The sequence below is a fragment of the Pelobates fuscus genome, chromosome 6 (genome assembly GCF_036172605.1).
Source record: "Pelobates fuscus isolate aPelFus1 chromosome 6, aPelFus1.pri, whole genome shotgun sequence".
NCBI classification, from domain to species: Eukaryota; Metazoa; Chordata; class Amphibia; order Anura; family Pelobatidae; genus Pelobates; species Pelobates fuscus.
Genome location: NC_086322.1, coordinates 190,165,078 through 190,186,828, shown reverse-complemented (window position 1 = coordinate 190,186,828; position 21,751 = coordinate 190,165,078). Strand labels below are relative to the sequence as shown.

The 21,751-nt window shown below is 39.0% G+C and overlaps 1 protein-coding gene across 1 annotated transcript in view; it reads right to left on the bottom strand.

The window, feature by feature from the left end:
- Nucleotides 1–21,751, bottom strand: part of STPG2 (sperm tail PG-rich repeat containing 2) — a 512,492-nt gene that overhangs the window by 219,048 nt on the left and 271,693 nt on the right. The window contains exon 13 of the mRNA XM_063458613.1: nt 2,907–3,022. Within this exon, the coding sequence (XP_063314683.1) occupies nt 2,907–3,022 (116 nt within the window). The remainder of the gene's footprint in view (nt 1–2,906; nt 3,023–21,751) is intronic.

Here is a 21,751-nt window from a genome sequence, read left to right as displayed (position 1 = left end):
AGAGGGTGGAGAAGAGAGGGACAAGAGGGGGGAGAAGAGAGGGACAAGGGGGGAGAAGAGAGGGACAAGGGGGGAGAAGAGAGGGACAAGGGGGGGAGAAGAGAGGGACAGGGGGGGGAGAGAAGAGAGGGACGGGGGGGAGAGAAGAGAGGGACAAGGGGGGGAGAGAAGAGAGGGACAAGGGGGGGAGAGAAGAGAGGGACAAGGGGGGAGAGAGAAGAGAGTGACGAGGGAGGGAGAGGGGGAGAAGAGAGTGACAAGGGAGGAGGGAGAGATCGACGTCCATCACACACACACAATGCACCCCTTGCACACAGAAAAACACACAATGCATTACACACACAGACACACACACACAAGCAATTCAACCCTTACATACAATGCATCCCTTACACACACAGAAACACACAATGCATTCCTTACACACACTCAATGCACCCCTTACAGACGCACACACTGCATCCCGTACATACACAGAAACACACATTGCAGCCCTTACACATACAAACACAGATTCACACAATGCATTCCTTACACACATATCAGGACATCCCCTACTCCTGTGAACAAACTATTTGGTGGAACATGAAGGTGGACCCTGGGGCCCAGACCATGAGCTGTGTAAAGGGCCTTTAAAAAAATGGAGCTGCTTTCCGTTCTCCCAGAACACAAACAGCCTCCAGAGAGCCTGTTATACACTAGACGAGTGGAGCCAGACTGCAGCTAGAGCCCATCACCATCCTCATCTGATTGTAAGTAGGCAATCTAGTATATTATTCGTTGCACTAATCTCTAATTTACCTCACATTAAAGGGACGCTTTAGTCCCCAGAAGCACTGCAGCTTAATGTAGTGGTTCTGGTGTCTATAGCCTGTCCCTGCAGGCCTTTTAATGTAAACACGGCGGCACTGCAGCACTTGTGTTAGTTAACATGGGGCATTGTGATGTCATATGGGGGGGGGGGGGGGCGGCAAACTTTACTTTTGCCTAGGGCGGCAAAAATCCTTGCACCGGCCCTGAGCTCAGGTCATAATAAGGTAATTGCTGTTTATATATAGATATATATATATAGATATATATATATATAGCCAAAAGTACAAGATAGCACTCCAGGGATTTCCAAGTCGAATGAATAAAACTTAGCTTTTATTAGCTGAAAATAAAAATCAACGTTTCAGTCTGTATCACATCCTGATGAAAGTCTGTGATACAGACTGAAACGTTGATTTTTTTTTTTAGCTAATAAAAGCTAAGTTTTATACATTCGACTTGGAAGTCCCTGGAGTGCTATCTTGTACTTTTGGCTTCATCTGTTTGCTGATAAGCACTGGGCAAGTACATCAAGGAAGGTGGAGTGCATTACTATTTTTGTTTTATATATATATATATACAACTTGGGGAAATTCCTGCACTCCAACTTTACAAAAAATATTTAGTACCTGGTGCTCTGGTAGCAAAATGATAAATCAAAAGAGTATACCGGCACTCCAAGGGTTTACAATACATTTTCTTCTTTATTCCATCATCTTAATCGATGTTTCAGCTCCAGCACGAAGCTTTCATCAGGATATAAAGTGTATAGCTCAGGTCATAATAAGGTTTCAGCTCCAGCACGGAGCTTTCATCAGGATACAAAGTATCCTGATGAAAGCTCCGTGCTGGAGCTGAAACGTCGATTAAGATGATGGAAGAAAGAAGAAAATTTATAGTAAAGCCTTGGAGTGCCGGTATACTCTTTTGATTTATATATATATATATATATATATATATATATATATATACATACATATCACACAATGCATTCCTACGCTATTATACTACTATTACATAGACATTCTGATTGGCCTGTTCTTCTGTTAGGCCCATCTAAGTCTTGGAATGCCAGCAACTTTGACTGGCTTATTCAGTAAAGAATCAGTAAAACAAAGCAAATTTTGAATTTTAGCCTGAAATTGGTAATGTAATAAATACTGTGATTGTGTTTTGTTTCTTTTCACAGCCATAAACACTGGTTTTGCTGTAACTTTAAATATGTACAGGTACAGTATTTATATAGTAATTTAATATTAAACCCCACAATATAGAGTCATTTACCTAATTTGTATTATCCTGTGCAGCTTAACTTGTGAGAGTGATAAGTAATTCATTCACAATTTGTTTCACAGACCATATATAGTCAAAGAAGCCTTTCTGAATTCAGCCGTTACTTCAATCACGTGTCATTCTTTCCAATACATTTCCAAGTATCTTATAAAGAACGTACAATGATGTAATGCAATTTGGAAGTTACAGAGCAGCAACTGGCATCCCAATGATAATTTTTATGTTTGTGACCCTTTAAGATTTTCAGAAGTACATAATCAGTGTATGTGACATTACTAAAATACCTATCCTAGTAGCAGTGACTAAGGAAGACCGACGATAAATTTAAAAAGCAATATGTATCTATACAGGTTGCTAAGGTAACAAGAACCTTTAATCTTTGACTACATCTGCCTGCGGCTTGTTTTACCACAGATGCACACAACATACCTCCCAACACTGGGAGGTATAGATCAGACAAGTGGATGGACTCTGAGGGGAGTGTTGCCAATTAACAACTTGCATCAATAATGATTTCCACAATGGGCAGCTCTCCTCAAAAAGGTGTAAGGAGCATGTAAGCCTGGCATCAAGCACTCCAGGCTGACTGACAGCTTCTCTGGCTGTCCCCAAAGAAGGTCATGCAGAGAACATTGTTGAAGCACTCTCTGTGCATGGTCCTCATGATTGCCATTCAGCGTGAAGTCATCTAATGATGAGCTTGTGCTGTGGTGTCTAGGGACAATGGGACATACACTTAAAATAGGATTGGGAGCCTGACAAGGACAACTTGCAGGCCTTGACCATACATGTCACACAGGTACCTCATAAGTTCCAGGTCCAGGCGTATCCTCCTTCACATCTTTGAAACGTTCTTCTTTTGAAAGAGATAACAATCCTTGAGGTGTTGTTTTAATCACAGGACTGTAGGCTCCTGGTCCTGTTAATGATAAAAGAAGATACATTTAACACAAAGGCATTGCTAACTAATTGTACAACTGAAAGTCAATGTCACATCCTTATTAAATTTAAAAAAAAAATAATCTAAGGTAGAAAATGTTAATCAGTTTAATTGGATATGCCCTCTATGCTATTAGGAAACACAAAATATATATTTTGACTCGGTTTGAGTCACAGTCTACAGCATCTGGACTACAGGCAACCCCTAGCACTAAATACTCCTAGTCCTAAGTCCCAAAGTAACACCCATATCTCTTAGCAATGGCTGTGAGAACATTTCTGATGACGTCAAGTAGGACTTGCTCATTGATGTATTTTGTCTGGTTTCTAGTGCTTGGAAGGCAATAACATTGCTATGATTAATAATGCCACTGCAAAGCAACTTTCTGAAGGCTATCTTAATTTGCATTTTTTTTGGTTGCATTTGTGGACATTTTGAATGTTATAATAGTTACATCAGAAAGGTGGGGCTTTTTGAGGGAGAAGGGTGTTCCCTGTTCATGAGATAAGAATTTAAAGGTGTATTATAGGCACCCAGACCACTTCTGCTCTGCGTGAGGATGTCCAGCATCAGATAACGAACCAAAGGTCCATTTGGATGCAGGAATTACCTCCAGTGACTGTCTGGGAGACAGCCACTGGGGGCAGACTAGGTGCTCTAGAAAGTTGAAGTGGTCTGGGTGTCTATAGTGTCCCTTCAAATTCTTATCTCATGAACAGGGAACACTCTCCTCCCTCAAAAAGCCCCACCTTTCTGATGACTCGGTGCCCGGTCATCGCGGCACATGGGTGAAAGCAGAGCTACAATCCAATGTCAAGGGACATCAGGGGTGCTAGGGAGGAGACCATGCATGCTATAGTGCCAGGAATACAGCTTTGTATTCCTGGCACTTATAGTATCCCTTTAATATCTAAATACAATTTTATTTTTATTTTTAAATAATTATTATAAACGGATACAGCAGTAGAGAATATTTTTTTATCCTCTACCCAGACTGACAGGGAGTTTTCTGTCAGACTGGGTAGAGGATAAAAGAGGATCTTCTAGTGCAGTCTGTGAGGCCATGTTACAGAGAGGGAAAATACAAAAGAAGAAACAAAATAGGCAATTGACTCAGGGGCGTAAGAGATACAGGAAGGGGTAAAGATTCAAAGGTGGAGGAACATAAATGGGGGGAGACAAATGGGTGTAATAGACACAGAGGTGTGAGAGTACACCTTCCAACATTTCAAATGGACAAGGAGAGACACTTCATTTTAGTTGTGTAAGTGGGGTCGTCGACAGGGGCGGGTTTATTTTAAGAAATTTAGCAGACTTACTAATAACAATTTATGCAACTAAAATTACATTTAGAACAAGAACAATGTACACAGACTAAGCACATTTATTGTATTGTAAAGACATATTACTGTGAGTAATATTACAGTAGAGCTCTGGTATAAATTCAGGGTGGTAAGGGACACAAGAGGGGCATATGGGGGGATAACATGCACCAAAGGAGGGTTAAGACAATCAAAAGGGAAATGAGATACACTAAAGGGAGGTAAGACATTCAAAAGAGGAATAAGAGACAAGTGAGAGCGTAAGAGACCACAAGTGGGTATACTATGCAAAAAAGGAGAAAAACACACAAAAATGGGGTAATAGCCCTCAAATAATAGGTAAGAGGACCAAAAGGTGGGCTAAGAGACACACAGGCCAACACAGGTAATGATGCATTTTGGGGGTTACATTTAGGGGTAGCTAAAACTCCACCCACTGTCTCTGGAGAATGGCATGGCATGGCTTAGAGGAGTATGTGGCCAAAGAATGAGGATCCCTAGCTACAAAAGAAAGTTATTTTTGTATGTTATTTGTTTGGAACAATGGGCCTGGACATTCCTTGAGCATAGTGTGAGTTTTGTTATTACCGACTGACTCTAGAATACATAGGAAACTAGACTTTTCTGGCCCTGTCATTGGTTGGTCAGAGAACAATATAAATTCTGCAATCCTGGGTCCCAAAGTCCAACGGGTGAAAGAAGGGGTAATGGCATATTTGGGAATCTAGTGGAAGGAGAGGAAAAATGTCAACAAGAGTCTCTGATTAATGAATGTCAATAGAGGACCCTAAATTCAGCATTTTTGTATCATTGGTATTTAGAAAAAAACAAGTTCTCCGAATATGTATATGTAATACAACACTGTTTCATTGGAAAACCAAACCCAATTATTATCATCTAAGATTTGAAAATCTTGAGTATTATATTATTTCATCATTAGTATATATCAGCATATCCTGAATTCAATTTATTAAAAACAAATAATGTTATTTAGATGGCTTAACCAGTTGATAACTAGGAGAAATGCAAAGTAACTTAATGCAGCAGATGTCGCTTACAAATTGGAAGCAAGCATAATACCGTGTCCATATTGAACAGTAGAGAAATTGTCGGCACTGCAATTGTACAGTCAGCTTTATCTTCCATTTTACAATACAGTAATTAAAAATGAGAACAGAAAATGAGCAAAACACTATTAAATTCATTTTATGTATACAAAACAAATGAACTGATAGTCTAGTCTGGGTACAGTTTTCAAATAAAACAGAGGGAAGGGGAGGAAAGGGAATCAATGAGCTGTGCGAATGAATGAAATATTGTGAAACTGTTTAGAAAATAAAGTTTTGTTTCTGTTGGTTCTCTTGACAACACACAAGTATGAGTTTAGGAAAAAGAATGAAGAAGGTGCTCTGTCTAGCATGAAATATGTTTTCTTCTATTATACGCATCGTTTTGACCATTCTGGTGTGTGTCTGTCTGTTTGTCTGTTAGAAAACAGTACTGTAATGCTGAATTGTCTAGAAGTAGAATCATGCCTTACTAAAAAAAAAAAAAAGTGCTTGTTAATTTTTTTTTAAATGGTTACTGCACCCTGTTGTCGTGGCTATAATGCCAGGAGTGCAGTAGCCCTGTCCCCATGTAATTTGGAAAACCATTTTGCAATGGTTTGCTTTCTTACCTGGGTCCCGCTGGGCATCTGGTTTCCTCTGCAGGCAGGCTAAAGATAGCAAGCGTCTACAGAGCTACTAAAGCTGAATGCTGATCTTGCTGCTCATTCATTGGCTGAGAGCATCAACTGACCAATCTCAGCCACCAAATTATTGTCTGTGCATAGATATATGCACAGAATTTATGTCTTCTTGTTCCAGACTGGATAATGATGCCCCCAACGATGTTACACCTCTCGCGGGGGGTTTTAACTCTCTCGATGGGCAGTGTTTTATAGAAAAGAGGAGCATATACAAAGTCCAGGCACCATGACCACTATAAATAACTAAAGTGGTTACGCTACCTAGAGTAACCCTTAATACAAGGAAAAATATGTATTTTATAATAAATATACCAATTGCTACAATTAGTCTTAGATGTATGATTACTGAACACAGTATTTATATAGACTAAAATTTATTGGTAAGGTCATCATAGTAAAATACTTTGAAGTGACTATACAGTTGGAAAATAAATATAGTTTATTACATGTCAATATAAAATACCGTATTTTTCGCTCCATAAGACGCACCACACCATAAGACGCACCTAGTTTTTAGAGGAGGAAACCCAGAAAAAAAAATATTTTGAACAAACTATCCCATAGTGTTTTTTACTATGGGAAAGTTTGTTCAGAATATTTTTTTCTCCCCTGTCCCATAGTGTTCCTTACCACCCACTCCCCTCTCCTGTCCCATAATGATCTTTAACCCCCCTCCCTTATCCCATAGTGATTTTTAACCCCCCCTTCCTCTGTCCCATAGTGATTTTTAACCCCTCCTCCCCTGTCCCATAGTGTTCTTTAACCCCCATCCCCTTGTCCAATAGTGTTCTCATCCCATAGTGTCCCCCCCTCCTCCCATAGTGTTCTCCCCCTCCCCTCCCCTCCTCCCATAGTGTTCTCCCCCTCCCCTCCTCCCATAGAGTCCCCCCCTCCTTCCATAGTGCTCTCCCCCTCCCCTCCTCCCATAGTGTTCTCCCCCTCATCCCATAGTGTTCCCCCCTCCCCTCCTCCCATAGTGTTCCCCCCTCCCCTCCTCCCATAGTGTTCTCCCCTTCCCTCCTCCCATAGTGTTCTCCCCCTCCCCTCCTCCCATAGTGTTCCCTCTCCCCTCCTCCCATAGTGTTCCCTCTCCCCTCCTCCTATAGTGTTCCCCCTCCCCTCTTCCTATAGTGTTCTCCCCCTCCCCTCCTCCCATAGTGATCTCCCATCCTCCCATAGTGTTCTCCCTCTCCCCTCCTCCCATAATGTTCCCCTCTCCCCTTCCCTTGTCCCATAGTGTTCTCCCCCTCCCCTCCTGCCATAGTGTTCTCCCCCTCCCCTCCTCCCATAGTGTTCCCCCCTCCCATAGTGTTCCCCTCTCCCCTCCCCTTGTCCCATAGTGCACCCCCTCTCCCCTCCCCTTGTCCCATAGTGTACCCCCTCTCCCCTCCCCTTGTCCCATAATTACTTACCTGTCTTGTAGCGTGGGCCGGCAGCACAGTGCGCACCGCGGTACTGGAACTTCAATTTCAGGTTCCGGTTTCTGGCGGGACTGAAAGGAAGTGTGCACACTGAGTGCGCACTTCCTTTCAGTCCTGCCGGAAACCGAAACCTGAAATTGAAGTTCCTGTACCGCGGTGCGCACTGTGCTGCCGGCCCACGCTACAAGACAGGTAAGTAAAGCTTCACATTCGCTCCATAAGACGCACAGACAGTTCCCCTCACTTTTGAGGGGAAAAAAGTGCGTCTTATGGAGCGAAAAAGACGGTACTTTATATAATGTTGCGCTAATATAAAACGTCTGCTACATACTCAAATAACTCATTACCTGTAACATTAGAACAACAAGAAGTCAAATCCTTAGTTTATATAAGTACAAATAAACTGATTTCACATTTCAATTATCTCTGAAGGTTATACAGTTAAGACAATTAGACATGTTGTTGCTAGGACAAATGAATTGTTACATCCTTTCAAACAGTTTTGGACTTTGGATAAGTAATGAGGAATGAAGGTGAGCCTTCAGAATGCATGTTTTTGTTTCTTTTTTTTTATAAAGGGTGACTGCTAGTCAAAGTATCTGAAGTACTGAAGTACCAAAGTTACACGAAGTAAAATGCACTAACCCTAGTACTTTGCTGGGCTACTAGGAGATAAGAGCAGTCCTTAACATGAGCAACAAGGTTTGCATAAGCTGTTATCATTGAGAAATGAGTAAGAGGGCTTAGTGGGGGTGGAGAGACAATGATTTAATAGGAGATGGAGGAGAGAGATGAACAGGTGGTCAGATAACAGTATGAAATTTAGAAAGACACAAGTGGTTGAGTGTAGATAACGGGATATATAAGCACAAAGAGGTGAGGGAAGGTTGGGAGAGAAAAAGACAGAATTGAAGGTGAGAGATAAAGAAATACGAAGGTTAAATGATGGTGTATATTAACTTTAGATTTGACTTTAAAGGACCACTATAGTGCCAGGAAAACAAACTTGTTTTCCTGGCACTATAGTATTAATAGGTTCCCCCTACCCTCATGGCCCCCCTCCTGCCGGGCTGAAGGGGGAGGAAGGGTTTGAACACTCACCTGTCTCCAGCGCCGGGCTCCCTCGGCGCTGGGGAACTCTCCTCCTCCTTTGGACGTCATCGGCTGAATGCGCATGTGCGGCAAAAGCCGCGCGCATTCAGTCAGTCCATAGGAAAGCATTCTCAATGCTTTCCTATGGATGCTGGCATCTTCTCACTGTGAAAATCACAGTGAGAAGCACGGAAGCGTCTCTAGCGGCGTTATTGTGTGTAGGTAGCTGTTGCGGATGTGTGTTGCTAAAGAAGTTGCTAAGAGTTGTTCAAAGAGATCTTTTGTTTACACTGCAGACTCATGAATCATGCAGGAGCTTTGGAACCATGTAATAGCCCGCGCTCCAGAGGAATTACAAAGTGCCAAGACCCACCCAGTACATACCTTGTGCATGCCAATGTATAGCAGATGCATTTTTCCCATTAAATGCATTTAAATGAATCCCTGATTTAATTTAGTGCAACTACAATATGCAAAATATGTTACTTACCTTAACATACCATATTTTCTGACCTCTATGTCTGTGTTTTCTTAGAATTGTTAATTCTCTGATTTTACATTTGCACTGAGTTGCTACCTGCTTTGTAAGGTCAGAATGTATGTGTTCCTTTTATGAATATTTCAGTGCTGACGGGAACCTTTGTGATATGAATTGGCATCAAAGCCAACTAGACAAGCGGTATGAGCCAAACTACTGCATACATATCAGTTGCATTAGTGAAGCCTCTTTGTGCCTGAGTCATTGCAATACCTTTTATCCTCTTGAGTATTGCGCACAGATCAGCAATAAAGTCAATTTGAAAAATGTTAAAGTACATTAGGATAGCTCATATTATGCAAATATTAAGTGCTGCTTTCATCCTTTCTTTAATTCAACACGAGATTGTCAATATAAATTAGGAAATGCCTTGTCTTGGGCATTTATTTATTTTTTGGGGGAAAGATTGAATGGCGGTTGTGCAAGGTTTGTGACATGTATATTCCGTGGGATTTTTTTAGGATTGAAAAAATATTTATTTAGTAAGAGAGAAAACATTGACTGCAACCGTCTCTGTTTGAAGTGTAAACACGGGAAAGAAAAAAAAGGAATTATGAGTTATTTTAAAGCTTCAAATATGCAAAAGCTCTACTGTTTATTTATAAAAATGGCAGAATTTTAATCATAGGTCAGTGAAGAATGAAACTTATAATTCTAAATCAAACACCTCTGTCTGCATCATGAAAAGTATGAAATGGGAAAATCAAACGCAAACGCTTCCCATAATTATATATTTTCCGCCCCTGTGCTGGCTCACTCTCTATGAAATGTCAGCCAATGCTACAGGGCAAAAATGGTAGAAAATGGATAAGATGGATAATTTAAAAAGAGACTGCACGCTTAGACAAAGGAAAAGGGTGCCACGTGCCTTTTCATTTTGTCAACTTTCAGGTAATGAGTCAAATCTCTATGTAGTGTGATGTGTTGCACAGAAATTCAAGTCTAAATTTCAACAATACATGCAAAAAAATACAATATGAGCAAAGGGCAGTATGTAGTATTGTCAAGTATCCTACATATATCTTTCTTTATGTTAAGAATTTTTAAGAAGCTGAAAGCAGCACTGTTAAGGTTGGTATTTGCTTTAAATATGGGTCATCGTGCATTTTTAAGGGACATTTGTGATATTGTGTGTGGCTTTGGAAGGGACCTAACTATTGGATAATTAGGTAAGTGAAAGGGTCAACTTCTGCTAAGATGATTCACAAGACTATTGCAAGGACGTTACATAATCTTTGCACATGACCATCTTGTCCTCCCCACCCCCTTTAAGTCCCCACCTACCATATGCCCCCTAGATAAGTTCTAGATCAATGAATGGTTACATGCCCATTTCATGCTGTGTGCATGAGCTTGTTCATGCTGTTAGTTAATAGTTGTCAATATTTGATTGGTAATTAATGATACTCCCCCTACACATCCCCTTATTTTGTTTGCCTTGTGAGCTTTGTTCTGTTTAATAAATATCGGACATTTTCTGACTTGACTCATTTGTATTGTACATCTCCGAGATCTCGGGGCATAGTAAGATCTGGATAAAACTTTAAATCCATTGTAGTCGAGGTCTGGTGATCACCTAAGAGCAGTTCCAACAGTAAGTAAAAAACTTCACACACTTTCATTGTGTTATATGTAACATGCACTAAAATACGTATTGCCATCTAAAACATTTGAGTATGGTTGCTGAATTTAGTTTTTCCATATGAATTTTGAAGGTCCAATTGTTAGATTCATGTCTTAGTTCAACACAGGCAGCTATTATTACTACTTGGTTATTTTTATGATATATTTTGCAGTTGTATTGTCATTTAACCAATTAGACTACCTGAGATCGACTAAGGCATGCAATTCATATTTTTATAATAAATGAAAGCCCCATATTTGCAAAAGAAAAACCTGAATAAAATGTGAGACATATTATGGTAAATCGTAATAAGTAATTCTTCAAGTTTCTTATCTTCCAAAAGTGTTCTAAAACTCAGCTGAACAAATCAGAGGGGTTTGAATCATCAACTCAAATGGCTGTGAAAAAGCCTCAGACAGTTCAGAAATTGCTCAGGACTGCACATTTATATATATATATATATATAGAATTCTGACTGACCCAATATAACAATACAAGACTTTGTTATTCACATATAACAATACAAGACTGACCCAATATAACAATACAAGACTGACCCAATTTTTGTAGTTTTAGTATGCGAGTGTACATTAGTAGTAGGCAGCAGGTATGTGTTAGGCTTGTCTGTATTTGTAGAGGACTGCATTCTTGATACTGTAACAACCATAAAGCTGAAGGTAAGGTGAAGTGAGTTACATTATACATTGAATATTTAATTTATCTTAATGCTGGACTGGTGCAATGATTTCTCACTACTCGGGCAAAGATGCATTTTGACAACCCCCAAAGTGCATCTTAGCCTGTTCAAGCCTGTGTGTCTCTTAATTGCCCTTTTACTCTTCTTGACCATTCTTTTTGCATATCATAGCCCCTATTTTTGTTCTTAGTTCTGTTTTTGATTTCTAATCTGTCAGGAACGAGAAGGAACCTAAACGTATAGACCTATGTAACAACATATAGACTTTCCATTTACCGATCCGTAAGTGGTGAGATCAAGGACAGGAGAGATACAGATACATTATTAAACTAGCCAAGTTCAAAGAAGTACAGAGTTCAGTAGAAATGTATGAACATTAAATATCAGAATATCAGGAAAAGGATACACAAGAAACTTTTTTTCTAAAGTAACAAGAACTACAACAGGGTAACATGGAGTGGTAAGTATATACAGGCAGTACTTAATTTATATTGTCCCATGTCATAGTGGAATCTTTTATGATTTGTGGGTAATAGAAAACCTCTTTTAAATATTTAATTTGGTACAGCATTCAAACCCGAATTTGGTTTCCAGACCCAAATTCTGTCACCCATAAGAACCCGCAGCATGTGAGAGTGCAGCATCGCAGAGAATAAGAGAGGTAAGAGAGATTTGATCCTGACATTATCCACACTTTTGTGGTCTCTTACTCCCTTGTTTGTCTTCTACAACCTATTGAGTCTCTTATCCTCCCATTTCAATGTCTTATTCACCTTCTGTGTATTTTATCTCCCCTTTTCTGTCTCTTCACCCCCTTTGTGTTTCTTACACCACACTATGTTTCTCTATCCCTGCTGTGTCTCTTGCCCTACTATTTAACTTGACCTGCCCACTTTTGCAGCTGTTATCCTGTCTGTAGAATGACCTGTCAGACATAGAGGATTTTCTTTATGCTCACTTCTCATTTCCTCACTCACTCCACGTACTATGAGCAGCTTCGTGTCAGCCCACATTGAATAAAGAACATCCTCTATTTTGGTGCTCCCTTTCTCACCTGTCACTTGAACATTGCACCGCCCAAGCTTGTGTGCAATAAGGCAGCTGACTGTGCATTCTTATGGTAGCACTGGCACTGTCTCTATAATACATGATATATTAATTTGTTGTTGGGGATGAGGCAGGAAAGGGCTGGCAGCCTTGGGCCTGGGGGGCAATCTAGTCAAGTGTCCCATTGCACCACCGAATCAGCTCACCATCCATGCCCACCTTTTCCTGTTTTTTAATGGATATTGATGTTATGGAGCAAGACAAATCAGATACAATGTGGTTTATGTGGGGTTCATAGTGAGAGGGAGGATGGGTGATGTGTGAGGGAGGGGGTGATGGTGTGAGGGAGGGGGTGATGATGTGAGGGAGGGGGTGATGATGTGAAGGAGGGGGGTGATGGTGTGAGGAAGGGGGGTGATGGTGTGAGGGAGACGGTGATGGTTTAAGGGGGGTGATGAGAGAGAGGGGGGTGATGGTGAGAGGGAGCGGGGTGATGGTGAAAGGGAGGGTGATGTTAGTGTGAGGCAGATGGGTGATGGTGAGAGGTAGGGGGGACTAAATACCTTTTGTCATTACCTGGTGGTCCAGTGTGGGTTTCCTGGTAATCCAGTGGGCTCCCTGGTGGTCCGGTGGTGATATCCGGTCTGCAGCTCCTCGGTGTGCAGAGCTGCAGACCATGTATCTCGTGAGACCAGCGGCAACACTCTGATTGGCTATATCTCGCAAGACACCTGATCTGCTGCTCAGCACACTGCGGAGCTGCAGACCAGCGGCCACCAGCGCTTTCCAGCCAGGCTGGGCAGCCTGGTGGGGTCTTGCACCCGGCGGCATACTGAGAAAGCTGCCAGGCCCCACAGTCTGCCATAAAGCGTTTTAGGTGGCTGCGAGGCCACCTCTACAGAGCCACCTCTGCAGGCCGCCCCTGGGGTGGGGGGATTTCAATTCAAATGAACCTGTCATGAGAGGTTTATTTGGAAAATACATAGAACATGCCAGCTGTCATTTCACAGGAAGCAGGTAAGAGGGGTTGGATTTAATCATACTAAAAAATGAGTGTTTCACTAAAGGTTTCATTACAGATAGCATCGTATAGCTTTTCCACACAACTAAATTAAGTGAGTAGTTCCAAAATGTGCGAGAGGAGCAAAAAAGATGTCAGTTTGTATTTCAGCAATTTAAACGTGTAATGTAGATATTAATGCTGACAAGATACATGCACAGCAAAATGAAGAAATAGACTTGGAACTAGAATCAGATCCTAAGAGAGGTCAGAATGAGTAATTGCCTATGCTATTGCTCTGCTTTATCCAGTTTTTTAAGTTTGTATAAACATCATCTAATAATGGATAATAAGTTGTGATAATTATTATGGGTATTTTATAATACAGAAATATAGAAACAACATACAATGTTTTATCAGATAATGAATCTACATCTGTGCTTATATAACACTGTATGTTTCTTATTTTACTCCAGGAAGGTTTGTTCTCCATTGTAAGAACCTTCACCAGGGGTTAGAGGCTGCACTACGGTACCAGATGCGTACCAGATGCTAGGATCTTATCTCATCTTAGTCACATACACCTGGACCTGAATACATCGGCCAGAAGAAAAAAAAGATTACGACTGTATGCGTACAGAAAGTTGTGCAGTTGGCATCCTGTCAGCTATGCAAACGTGGACAGTGTAGACATTAATGAAGATGGAAGAGGTGTAATACAAGACACAAGAAGGACAGAGACTGGTATAAAGAGGTAAAAAGGCATTTGAGAAAAAAAAATAGCATAAATGGTACCATAAACAGGGCAAAAGATGGGCAAGCAAGAAATAGGACACAGGCAACACCACAAACTCTCCCGGCACCCAGATCTGCATTTGGCAGACAACACACGTTTTCTTAGTTGCAGCTGTCTTAGTAAACTAGTGAATGTAATTTGGTGCCTGAATAGAGACATAAACTACGTTACCCAAGATTCGCATGTAGACTTTATACAGAGAAACCAAGATTTGGCATTGCTGTTCTAGGCATATCTTGGCTCCATATACGATTCATTGTAGCAGCAAGACGCTTTCTATCTTATTATCAATGCACCCTAACATAATTAGGCATAATTATTGTCAATCAAGAATGAAACAAGTGCATCTTGCAAGGAAAATTAACATTTTGCAGTCCTTAAAAATCTTTTGCACTTCAATTGTTTCTGTGTCTATAATTTACTCTGATACAAAATAATTCCCTCTATCCCACTTGAAAGTCTTTTTTATATAAGCAAATTTTCATTTATTCAAGGATTTTTTTTTTCTCATTTTAATTGTTTTCTCCAACTTAGTTTAACAAGTACAGATAATTGCAGATGTTGATTAATGATTCATATATTCCATTATGTGTAAAAATGCTGAGAAGCGCCCATTTCACTAGTTTCCTCTGCTTTTGGTTGCCTAGCAATGCTTATTAAGCAATACAGCACTAAGCATTTGAATTGTGCATCTCAAGAATGATTAGTAATATATCATTAATCACATTTATGTTAAACATAACATAAAACCTCACTGTCAAAGGGACAATGTTGGTTAAATAGGCCAATCAATGTTGGTTAACCTGGCCAATCATATTGAAGGGTTAACCATTATAAAAACAGTAGCCATTTTTTCTTTAATGAAGCATATTTTAAGACTCTGATATAATGTGCAAGTAATAGACAGAGCATTTAAAAAAATATTATGGTCTGTGAAGATTTTCTCTTCATCAAAAAATGACCTAGAGTACTAACCACTGAGCTATTTCATTAGCATATTAATTGTACTTATCACATTCATTTATTAAACAATATCAGGTACAAGTGAAAATGGATGTCCTTCCTTTTACATTTCTGGGTGAAAATATTGTCATAATTTAGAAAGCCCAAATGACTCATTGATTAGCAAATAAACTGCGTCTGAGCACAGTAATCAAGATGCTGGTATACTGTTTATACTAGGGTGGTTAATTATCAGTGTTATACAAAGTGGTGGCAAAAATGTAAAAAGGTTGGAGTCACCAACCAAAATGAGCCTGCTGGCTCCACTGGTTTCCATGGCGATGGGTTTAATTTTAGTACTAAACAATTTGTCAAAGTTCAGATAACACAATCACACTAAGGTCAACTTCTTCTCGAAAATAAAGTGTTCCCTGTCCAATAATCAGAGGTGCATAACATGAAGATTTTATAAATGGACATGCAAATTCCCTCGATGTACAAATGGAGTTCCTTTTGTTAATGCTACCATTGACCTCAAAAATGTTCATCAGTTCTGCACACTATGTGCAGGGATATATTTAAAACAATAGCCTATCCATCCTATCAAGGTCAAAGGGAGAGTTGTATCAAGAAAGAAACAGCGGGCAAATTGGTTTACTTTATATGAGGCATTGGTGAACTGTACTTGAGAGGGATCTAAGTTATGTTATCTACAGTAAACTTTTAAATAAACACTCTGAAGTTACAATTACATATATTTCCTATTTTAAGCTAATTTATTTAAGCAACTTATAAGTTTACATTTTGCATAAATATATAGAAGAATCAAACCACATATATCATTCCCAACTTTTTATGACCATTTACATATGATCTATAACAAGTAAAACTGTTCTTTAAAGTCTAATCATTGGCTATAACTACATGATTGGTTCTTTGTTCCTGTTTCGCTGCATTATGTTTGTAATGCAAATCAAGACAGTGGCACTGGGCATTTCCATACATATCAACCTTTCATAAGATGCCTTCATTATTTTAAATGTCATATTTCCCTCCTGATGTGTGATAATATCATAGGGCCATGGGAGCACATGGCAAATAATATTAAATGATTCTATGGTTGACCTCCATGGTTTTAATGTGTAATGATCGGAGGGATGCGCCCGGTGTCATTGTGATTAATATAGATTAGTATCTGAGAGGATTCTTGTTCCTGTAATCTGTACAATAAGGGATTTTGTTTTCCCTCTATGTCCATGATAGCTTTCATGATTGTACAAAGAAATGTAGTTTCTTCACATCAAATATCTGCCATTTGGTAGAACGTTTTAACATTTAATAAAATCTTTACTTTAAAGTAATCATCAGCAGTCAGAGGCTGTTTAACTCTTTGATGATCAGAAGACAACCTAGTGTTGTTGTTTCCTTTTAAGATTCACATGATATTAAAATGGCAAAATATAAATGATTAAACCAACTGCCATTAAATGCACTTTGTCATGAAAATAATAAAAAAATATTATGCTTTTTTATTTAACATTTAAAGGGATAAAGAAATAACACTATGCATTTGTAATCAAACCATGTTTTAATTGCCTAGCACATTATATACACTGAACAAAATTACACACGCTACACTTTTGTTTTTGCCCCTATTTTTCATGCGCTGAACTCTCTCAAATATTGTTCACAAATCTCTCTAAATCTGTGTTAGTGAGCACTTCTCCTTTGCCTAGATAATCCATCCACCTCACAGGTGTGGCATATCAAGATGCTGATTAGACAGCATGATTATTGCAAAGGTGTGCCTTAGGCTGGCCACAATAAAAGGCCACTCTAAAATGTGACGTTTTACTGTATAGGAGGGATCCGGGGGGGTCCAAAAACCAGTCAGTATCACGCAGTGCAACACATCTCCTTCGTATAGAGTTGATCAGGTTGTTGATTGTGGCCTGTGGAATGTTGGTCCACTCTATGCTAGACGTATGAAAGCTTGTAAATAGACACAACCTTGCAACGTGAGTCCTTTAACAACATTTGGCAACCTTGTATTTACCCAATGCACTCATTAAAAACCAACCAAGTTCTGATAGTGTAAAAAAAATAACAAAAAAAATCCACAAGAGATCATTACACCACGAGTGATACAGATAGATTCCCTTTGACTAAGCAAAACTGTTTGTTATTACTACTATAATCTTAGTTATTTATTTTCCTTTCTATACCCCACCCTTTGCTAAATAATACATACATGTCAACACCATGAATTTGATCTCCTGTGTTAGCAAAAGTTGTTTGACAGAGACTTAGATTGCATCCCTACAATAGATGTTTAATGTTACAATGATAGACCCATGTACATAAAAGTTAATCTATACCATATGCTTTGTTCTGTAATAATATAAAATTGGATCTTCCCTTTCTGTATCCTTCGCCCATTTATGAAAACTCAATAAAATTTAAATGAGAGAAGGGGAGGGCTTGCAAATGCTGCAGACAGGATAACTGCAGGTTTTGCAAGAGGTTTTTAGATATGTCCACAATGAACAAAAATTTATAATTAATTTGTGGTATATCTACTTAACAGTGACTCTTATTTAATTTGTATTTGGTCGGGTGGAGTGTCCCCTTCACGTGGACTATAAATACGTACCTACTGATGATATATTTTCTCTCTCTCACAATGTAAAAAATCAATAAGGGAATTTTAACATTTATGATGCAGTCGACAAATTAGAATATACCGGAATATTTTCAAATTGGGACATGATGACCTATTATTTGCAATTCTTTTGATAGTTTATTAAGGTTTTATTCATTTTATTTAATTTACCTAACAAATGTTTTACTAGGAATGATACATAGAGTTTTCTTGTTTTCAAATATGTCTGCAAACTGTTGCACACTGTTGCACATATACTGTGAGATATGTAGATTAAGTTAACAATGTGCAGCAACTTTCACAGATACTTCAGGGATTGCAGACTGATTTGAGTTTTTGGCAGTTTATTTCAGATTTGTGGAACTCAACAGGAGAAGCAGATGATTGATGTAAAGTAAGGTAGTGGAAATTGTACCATAGGCCATAGAGGATGGACCATAGAGATCATAGAGGATTTAGACTACTGGAGTGAACACATGCTCAGGTAGAATGGCAATTTCCCAGTTAATGAACTAACCAGGAATGATGAAGGGTAGACTTTTGCAGGGCAAAATATTTTGGTTCTTCTGAACCACTTTGTAGATTTTTCTTTTTTTTTCAGTACTGCAGCATTTAGTTCATGCTGCTGTTCAGCTTGGCCAAATTTTGGTACCAAAAAAAATTGTGAAGGACATTAGGATAGCCAAGCAACAGAAAAAATGCCACCTATCACTATGCAGACATGCACAAATGGCTATTAGATTGCTTGGCCTACCGAATACACACTATCAGGCATTTTTGCTTATACTGAGTTGGCAAAACCGAGATTATTATATAACGGGATGGAGAAAAAAAATACTTAAAATAGGAAGTTTGAGAACTTGCTTTAAGAACGTTTGATTGCAATCTTGCAATCTTTTTCCTTTTGCCATCTTCCATTAATGATAAACGGGGAACAGAAGTAAGTAATTTAAAGTTCACAATAGCGGATTTATCAAAAACGCACTCACAAGAACTAAGCTTTCTCACACATTTAGTCTGTAGTGTCAGTGACCGTCCTATAGTGTGGAGCACCACAAGACTCAGCTAGGCAGGGCAAAATCACTACATTGAACAATTTTATTTCATTATTAAACCATAAAATGTAAACATTATAATAACATTTTACTAACAAAATTAAGAATTTAATGAACACAAATGGGGTAAGCAACTTAGCACTTTCAATGCATAGCTTAAAAATGATATATTTGTAGAAGTTGTGTTTTAACAAATGAAACAGGCTGCCTTATTAATGATGGATATGATGGAAGGGAATCAAGAGAACTAGGAGCTAGGGAAAAAAATACTTCTTGACAACAGAATGGCAGTCCTTTGACCAAGAAGCTGTTATCCCACATATTAAAAAGGATATCCCTGAATATTATGTTTTTGGAAGTATTCATCCAGGTCCTGCTTTGAGTAAATTGATACATTGAGGATTGCCTCTCACTACCTTCTGCACTCAGTGCTAGGTCGGTTGGAATTAACATGTATCTAAAGAAGTCCCATTGGGAGCCCTGCAAGGCTTGCTCTAGGAGAGATTGGTAGGTTGGTGACAACTGGCATATCTATGACTGCAACTATACAGACACTTTGGGTGCGAAGACAGACTATGAACATTTCTGTATATCTGTTTGTTAGTCTGTCTGTTCTATTAATATTTTTGATTTAGGTTTGCTCTAATATGTGCCTGACACAAAGGACCACACTGTGCTTATCTGCCATGTTTAATGGCCTACTTCATGGTTATGAGATACTGTGCAGAGTCTATTTAACGTAATTGTACAGCTCTTATTAAACTCCTTAACTGGCTATGCAAAGTTGAAGGGTGTGAACATTTCCACTCCCTTTAATGTGCACATTAAGCAACATAATAGCTGGCAACCTGTGGGGGAGTGCTAGTTTTGCATGGAAGCTACATAGACCCTGCACCGCTTAGTTCCTGCATATTTCTCCTTTGTTGGTTCTATACCCTAGAGTGCACCCCATCTTGTTCCAGCTACAGTATATGTCCTATTAGGCAGAAAAGGCACATATCTACAGATGCATTTGCTCTACGTGCTGCCTGTATTCAGTACTTATAATGGGCCTTTTTGGAGCTTGAGTGGGCTGGTGGGAAGGGCCAGTGTCATATGTAGTCCAGTAAGACTCCCATGCTTTATATCAATGCAGCATAAACAGTTATAGAGGGTGTAAAGTTGGTACTGAGTGAGGATGCCCACCAACAGCCTCTCACACAGGAAATGATTTTTAGGAAGAGCAGCGACAGCACGGAGTGATGCACACTGTGTATAAACTACTGCAGCTCAACAATCAAAAGAGGTTGACTTGACTGCAGAAGAACATAATGGGGAGTACTTTCAAAATAATTCTTCAAACTCCACATGCCTTTAAATACCTTTTACCTTAACACTAGATGTATTCCCACAGGAGACCTAAACAAATCAGTTTGCTATTCCCAAATGTAAGCAGTAAAAAGCCAAAACCTAAAGAAACCTTAATCCTAGGTTTAACTGCTCTTAAAACTAAACGTGCATGCATCAATACATTACTACCCAGTCACAAGGAAAGGCCTCATTTAATAGGGATGGGGCCTGTGAAACAACAGGTGGGGGGAAAGTTTTCAGCTGTGAAAGCACTGATTTTAATCTGAATACCAAATGCATCTGGATTTGCTTGGGTCAACTGAATTCAGAGCGTATTTGGCTTTAGTAAATAAATAAACTGTAACATTATAAACTGTGATTTCTATATTTCTAATTCACTATTTTCTAGTTAGCCTTGGAATGCGCACTTATCTTGACAATTCCTTGTTTATTAAAACATCCTGTAAATTGCATAATTTGTGCTAAAGCAACAAGATGAAATATGTCTTCAAATCTGTAGTGTTAGATGTTTTTTGCAACTTTTCTCAGCCACTAGGTCCCATAAGAAATAATAATTGTATTTTTCAATTCTCCAATTCAGTAGTTTAATTACTGTTAAAATGATCATGTGATTTATAAATTGCTTCTTTGAGAATGCAATCCAAATCAAAAGTGGCATGTATTTTGTTAGAGGTCCACACTGACAGCATAAATGCACACCTTCACCACAGTTTTTCAGGACGGATACTATATGTGGAGGGTTTGCTTTCAACATTTCCAAAATGACAGGTACTAATTTTCATATAAAATTGGTATATTTGGTATATTTCAAATTACATGGTAAATACTAGTAATTTTTTTCAGTTACACATGAATATAAGTGTAATCACAGGAACAGTGAGTGACTTTTGTTGGCTAAATCACCAACTTCAAAAAGTTCAAGACATATTTGTGAGTCTATTTATTACTCTGTTGCTACATTGTATAAATAATGTTGGTTTTTAATAAATATATATATATATATATATATATATATATATACACACACATAAAAGAGTAACACATTATTTGCCATGCTGCAGGATATTTTAACTGTGAATGTCATAATACTGTTAGCTTTTACTGCAATACATATCTGTATGCTGTGATGTTCCATAAGTACAATGATGTCCCCCATGAACAAATTTTATGATGTTTTGGAAAGTTACAGGGTGAAATATGGTGCATGCCCTTTTCAGCTTTTACATTTTGAAATTTGCCAGACTGGTTTGCTGTTGTGTTCAGCCATGTCTCACAAGTACCCTCCATGTAACAGTAAGCACCATTTACAGGTTATATGAGGCTTTGGATAGTTACAATGTCAAAAATGGGGCTTGCAAATTGAATTCTCTGGTATTTCTCCCAATGCTTCTACTTAACCACTTAGTGACCAC